This window comes from Salmo salar, chromosome ssa02, assembly GCF_905237065.1.
Source record: "Salmo salar chromosome ssa02, Ssal_v3.1, whole genome shotgun sequence".
Lineage (NCBI taxonomy): Eukaryota > Metazoa > Chordata > Actinopteri > Salmoniformes > Salmonidae > Salmo > Salmo salar.
In genome coordinates, this window is record NC_059443.1 from 85,257,741 (window position 1) to 85,264,400 (window position 6,660).

A 6,660-nucleotide genomic window follows, 5' to 3' on the forward strand; every position below is an offset into this window, starting at 1 on the left:
TCAGGTATTTTGTCTTTGTACTCTGAGCTTGTTGCTTGGACTTGGGGGTCAATTCATGTTATTGCTGGTATACAGCTTTGAATGACTATTTTAGTCTACTTTCCTCCTTTACAGTTTTAATTGTCTGGAGCCTGGTGTTGTTGTGGCCAAGGAGCTTTCACTCAGATGGAACCAGGTTTCAGCTGCTGCTCATTGTTGACGTCCTTCCTCCAAGAGAGGTGAAAGCATCCCCTGGACTGGACACGACCCGGCCTTTTCACTTTTTCAATGAAAAGGCCGTGAACATTACATGTCCTGGTCCAAAGGGCAGGACAGAAATATGCTCTCAGGCTAGATGAATTTGTTCATTTAATAACCTGAACCAGAGTTACTCAAAGGATCTGATGATATAGGCCTCAGTCTAGATATTGGTTTGACCTTCATGTGTTTTAGGTTTTTCCTAATTGTAATCTACTACCTTTTAGTACTTTAAGTTAATAAAGTATTTTATTGTTGAAATCTTAGTTTTTTTAACCACTACCTCACTGCTTTATCACATGGCCACATTCTCATGTTCCAATGTGAATTCTTTAAGAGATGGGCGGGTCTAAGGCTCCAGAGGGTGTTAAAGATGCTAAATGGGCGTGAACAAAGAGCAGCACTGTAGATATACAACAATAGACAATGTAATACTGTTAATGGTTTGCCTAATGGGGGAACCTGGTGAGATAATGTTCAGAGAATCCAGTTAGGAAATTTGGTGAAAGTATTCCTTTTCTAAATAATATGTTTCCTGAGGATTAATATTTTGCGAACAAAGAGCAGCACTGTAGCTGTACAACAATAGACAAAAAGTAATCTGGCACACTGCTTCAGGTTTCAGCAACTTCAATCATTTATTTATAGCCTAGAATCATCCACTATACTACTGTGAAAACAATAAGACAAAATATGTATATTGTTGCTCACTTGACTGTTTTTTAAGATAATTGTCAAATAAGTTTGTAAAAGCATTTACGTAAATTGTTGTACACAACATCATGGGCATCACCTTTTAGCTAAAATAAACAGTGCATTTCTGCAGTTGTGGGCCTTTAACCATGTGTATGATTTTGTTGTTCACACAGGAGAAAGACATGACAATCGTGGATTCTCTGGGGAGTCTCAACAACATCATGACGCTGACGAGGCAGAGAAGAGTCTCTCACATCAGAACACCTCAAGAAACACCAGCAGAGACCCACAGGGAAGAAATCTCACCACTGCTCTGTCTGTGGGAAGAGTTACTCAAGATCAGATTCACTGAAAGCACACCAGAGAATTCACACAGGGAAGAAGTCTCACCACTGCTCTGACTGTGGGAAGAGTTACTCAAGATCAGATTCACTAAAAGTACACCAGAGAAAACACATTGGAGAGAAACCTCACTGCTGCTCTGATTGTGGGAAGAGTTGCACCTCTTTAGCAACCCTAAAAATACATCAGAGAATCCATAGAAGAGAAAAACCTTATAGCTGCTCTGACTGTGGGAAGTGTTTTGTTTTGTCAGGACATTTAAAATCACACCAGAGAACACACACAGGAGAGAAACCTTATAGCTGTGATCTATGTGGGAGGAGTTTTAGGCACTTAAGCAGCCTGATAGTGCACCAGAGAATACACACAGGAGAAAAACCTTATATCTGCTCTGACTGTGGGAAGTGTTTTGTTTTGTCAGGACATTTAAAATCACACCAGAGAACACACACAGGAGAAATGCCTCATAGCTGTGATCAATGTTACAAGAGATACTCTGATAAAAGATCTCTGGTTAAACATCAGACAATTCATTCATGAATGAGTTGTTCAATGTGGGAAGAGTTTTACTGAATCTAGAAAGCTGACTTTGCACCAGAGAAAACACACAGGAAATATACTTTACCACTGCTCTGACTGTGGGAAGAGGTTTGTTTAATCAGGACTTTAAAAAATCATACCAGAGAACACACACAGGAGGGAATTATCATAGCTCTGATCAATGTGACAAGAGATCCGTTATATCAATGAAATAATGTCACAATGTAATAGGAGTATTTTAATGATGTCATAATGAAGGAACCCTACATGTTTGCCCTGATCTATTGATTTCAGCGTGCTATGGATTGAAATGAAGAGTACTACTATGTGATTAACAAAAAGTGACTGACAAAAAGTCGTTATGAAAAGAAGACTACGTTGTAGTTGAAAGTTGAAAAGATGTCTTGTAAACAACTTAATTTCAATGTACTTGCAGCCTTGCAACACATGGACACAGTATAATAAATTGGTCTATAATCAATTTTATTAACAATCCTACATCAGTCCAGTATTTCTTGTCAACATTCAAGTGCTAATTGTCTTTATTCCACTACTGAAGAAGCATGACTCAAATCACCTCATATTTCAAACATCCAGCCTGACAAAAGATACGTTTTATTATTCCATGCCTCACCATTAAGTTAATTATTGCCAATACATATTAACAAAGGGGTGTACAATTGGTTTTGATATTTCATAATATTAGCATTTTTGTAACACTTGCATAAATAATTATGATTAATAACTGAATTTTATTGGTACAATTATGTTGTTTACTATCAATGTTATAAAACTAGCTTATATTTTTGGTTGGATATTACATCCTATTCTTATTATTTTAATCAATGTAATTTCCTTAGAATGCTCATTAGTCTTTCAGTTTTATTGTTATTCTTTAGTTTTTTATCCTTATGATTGTTGTGTAGTAAATATTTCTGTTTTTATTTTCATCCATTTTTATTCGTTTTTTCCTGTGAAGCCCATTGTGTTGCATCCATGTCTGAAATGTTCTGTATAAATAATGCTTGATTTGATTTGAATATATTACAACAAATTAACCCAACTGCCGACTTTAACCAATTCAGTGCATTTTTGTTGAAAATGAAAAATGTTGAAATCAACAATACGTCAAATGATTCAACTACTGAAAACTGAAACAAACAAATGGATCAAACAGATCAATCCCACTTTTCCAGCCTGCTGAAGGCGTGGTGGAGTGGTAAACACCACCCCGGCTCTACCAGGGACTTGAGGTGGTCTCCCACAGCTCTGATTATGTCATGTAATGTGGCCTTGCCGTTCCTTTTCTTGACTGCCCCTGCAACACAGAGAGAAACACATTTAGTCATATTATGTTAAACACTTAAAGTAATGGATATGAAGCATCTACGGCCTCAGTTACACCTGGCACCTAAATGTGACTTCTGTCATCTGATCACTCCAAGCTGCATTTGGTCTGGATGCACAAAAGTCACAATTTCCTCAAATTAGGTTTAGATCTGCCGGGATGGGCATTATGTTCGGTATTGCCAGAGTATCTGTGACCAACAGATGCATATCTGTATTCCCAAGAGGACATAAATGTTTTCCATCTAAACCATGTGTGACCTCTCACCTCTGGCTGTAGAAGTGTTCTTCCTAACCAGTCCCTCAACAGCTCTCTGACTGAGCTCCACCATCACTGGGTCTTCAGAGGAGAGGAAGGCTGAGGAGGGATGGAAGGATGAATGGATCAATCAGTCAACAAGGCAGTAATATAAAGAGAGTGTTGATAATCTTAAATGTCCATCTCCCACCCATGGAGAGACCTATATACTGTGTCCAGGGTTGAGTAGGTTACTTTCTAAATGTAATCCGTTAGTTACTAGTTACCTGTCTAAAAGTATCATCAGTAAAGTAACTTTTGGATTCCCCAAACTCAGTAATGTAATCTGATTACTTTCAGTTGTTTGTTTTTTAGATTACTTTCCCTTTAAGAGGAAGGCTGAAGAGGGATTGTTAGCGAATTCTACCCTATGTTCAGACAGGAAACTTCTTTGATCAGAGTTTAGTTTGTTTAATAAGGATTGTAACCCGGAGTTTACACTTACAGCAATATGGAAGGAAACACACTCAGTTCACAAGATAGTGTTTTCCGTTTTTTAATTCACTACTGAGGTTCATCCCGCCCAAGGTGATGTCCCTTAACTGTAATACCATATAAGCTCATAAATAATAGTTGCTAATACAAAGATGTTTCTGCTAGGCAGAGTTAAGCTTTTTGAGTTATTGGCAGTTGGTCTCCCAATCCTTCTTCCTCTTATTGCTATCATGTGTTAAGCAGAGGTAAGACAGGAACATAGTATCAACAGGAACTGAAGGTATAGTTTCAACAAACAGTCATATGATTTTGGTACAGTTGACCTCTTCATGCACTTACAAGGTGTCTACCACTGATTCTTAATCTCAAAGCTAACGCAAAACATTAATCATTGTACTTTTGTAATTACAGGTGTTCCTATAATGTACAGATATTATAACATTCATTTCAGGATGGAAGGTAGAATGGATCAATCAGTCAACAAGTTAGTTATTTAAAGAGAGTGTTGATCAGCTTAAATGTCCATCTCCCACCAATGGATAGACCTACAGTGCATTCGGAAAGTATTCAGACCCCTTGACTTTTTCCACATTTTGTTACGTTACAGCCTTATTCTAAAATTGATTAAATAAAAACTTTTCCTCATCAATCTACACACAATACCCCATAATAACATCACAATACCCCATAATGACATCACAATACCCCATAATGACTTCACAATACCCCATAATGACATCACAATACCCCATAATAACATCACAATACCCTATAATGGCATCACAATACCCCATAATGACATCACAATACCCCATAATGACAAAGTGAAAACATGTTCTTAGAAATGTTTGTAAATGTATTAAAAATAAAAAAACAGAAAAACCTTCTTTACATAAGAATTCAGACCTTTGCTAAGAGACTCAAAATTGAGCTCAGGTGCATCTTGTTTCCATTGATCATCCTTGAGATGTTTCTACAACTTAATTGGAGTCCACCTGTGGTAAAGTCAATTGATTGGACATGATTTGGAAAGGCACACAGCTGTCTATATAAGGTGCCACAGTTGACAGTGCATCTCAGAGCAAAAACCAAGCCATGAGGTGGAAGGAATTGTCCGTAGAGCTTTGAGACAGGATTGTGTTGAGGCACAGATCTGGGGAAGGGTACCAAAAACTGTCTGCAGCATTGATGGTCCTCAAGAACACAGTGCCCTCAATCATTCTTAAAAACGTAAGAAGATTGTAATAGAGGTCGACCGATTATGATTTTTCAACGCCGATACCAATTATTGGAGGACCAAAAAAAGCCAATACCGATTAATTTGAAGAACACAGTGGCCTCCATCATTCTTAAATAGAAGAATTTGGAACCACCAAGACACTTCCTAGAGCTGGCCACCCGACCAAACTGAGCAATTGGGGGAGAAGGACCTTGATCAGGGAGGTGACTAAGAACCCGATGGTCACTCTGACAGAACTCCAGAGTTCCTCTGTGGAGATGGGAGAACCTTCCAGAAGGACAACCATCTATGCTGCACTCCACCAATCAGGCCTTTATAGTAGAGAAGCTAGACGGAAGCCACTCCTCAGTAAAAGGCACATGGCAGCCCGCTTGGAGTTTGCCAAAGGCACCTAAAGACTCTCAGACCATGAGAAACAATATTCTTTGGTCTGATGAAACTTTGATTGAACTTTTTGGCCTGAATGCCAAGCGTCACGTCTGGAGGAAACCTGGCACCATCCCTACAGTGAAGCATGGTGGTGGCAGCATTATGCTATGGGGATGTTTTTCAGCGGCAGGGACTGGGAGACTAGTCAGGATCGAGGGGAAGATGAACGGAGCAAAGTACAGAGAGATCCTTGATGACCCACACAGCACACAGCCAAGACAACACATGTCCTTGAGTGGCCCAGCCAGAGCCCGGACGTGAACCCGATGGAACATCTCTGGAAAGACCTGAAAATAACTGTGCAACGACGCTCCCCATCCAACCTGACAGAGCTTGAGAAGATCTGCAGAGAAGAATGGGAGAAACTCTCCAAATACAGGTGTGCCAAGCTTGTAGTCTCATACCCAAGAAGACTCGAGGCTGTAATCGCTGCCAAAGGTGCTTCAACAAAGTACTGAGTAAAGGGTCTGAATACTTATGTTAATATGATATTTCCTTTTTTTATATAAATATACATTTGCAAATATTTCTAAAAAACAGTTTTTCCTTTGGCATTGTGATGTATTGTGTGTAGATACATGAGGGGGGAAAAAACAATTGAATCAATTTTACAATATGGCTGTAACGTACCAAAATGTGGAAAAAGTCAAGGGGTCTGAATACTGTATATTTGCGACTGTTTGACAAAAAAAAATATTGTGTCGACCAACAGCCTATCGACCAAACAATTGACTAGTCGACTAATTGGGGTCAGCCCTAATAGCCATTTATTCTTGAAGAATATACAGTTGAAGTCGGAAGTTTACATACACTCAATTAGTATTTGGTAGCATTGCCTTTAAATTGTTTAACTTGGGTCAAACGTTTCGGGTAGCCTTCCACAAGCTTCTCACAATAAGTTGGGTGAATTTTGGCCCATTCCTTCTGACAGAGCTAGTGTAACTGAGTCAGGTTTGTAGCCCTCCATGCTCGCACACGCTTTTTCAGATCTGCCCACAAAATGTATAAAGGATTGAGGTCATGGCTTTGTGATTGCCACTCCAATACCTTGACTTTGTTGTCTTAAGCCATTTTGCCACAACTTTGGAAGTATGCT

General features: G+C 39.0%; 1 protein-coding gene across 1 annotated transcript; it reads left to right on the forward strand.

The window, feature by feature from the left end:
* Positions 1 to 1,164: 1,164 nt before the first annotated feature.
* On the forward strand, positions 1,165 to 2,878 carry LOC123732464 (gastrula zinc finger protein XlCGF71.1-like; the record flags this gene model as incomplete). The annotated part of the gene is made up of 1 exon (XM_045711639.1): positions 1,165 to 2,878. A coding segment is annotated over one exon (651 nt), but the record flags the coding sequence as incomplete, so codon positions are not given.
* Positions 2,879 to 6,660: the final 3,782 nt, after the last annotated feature.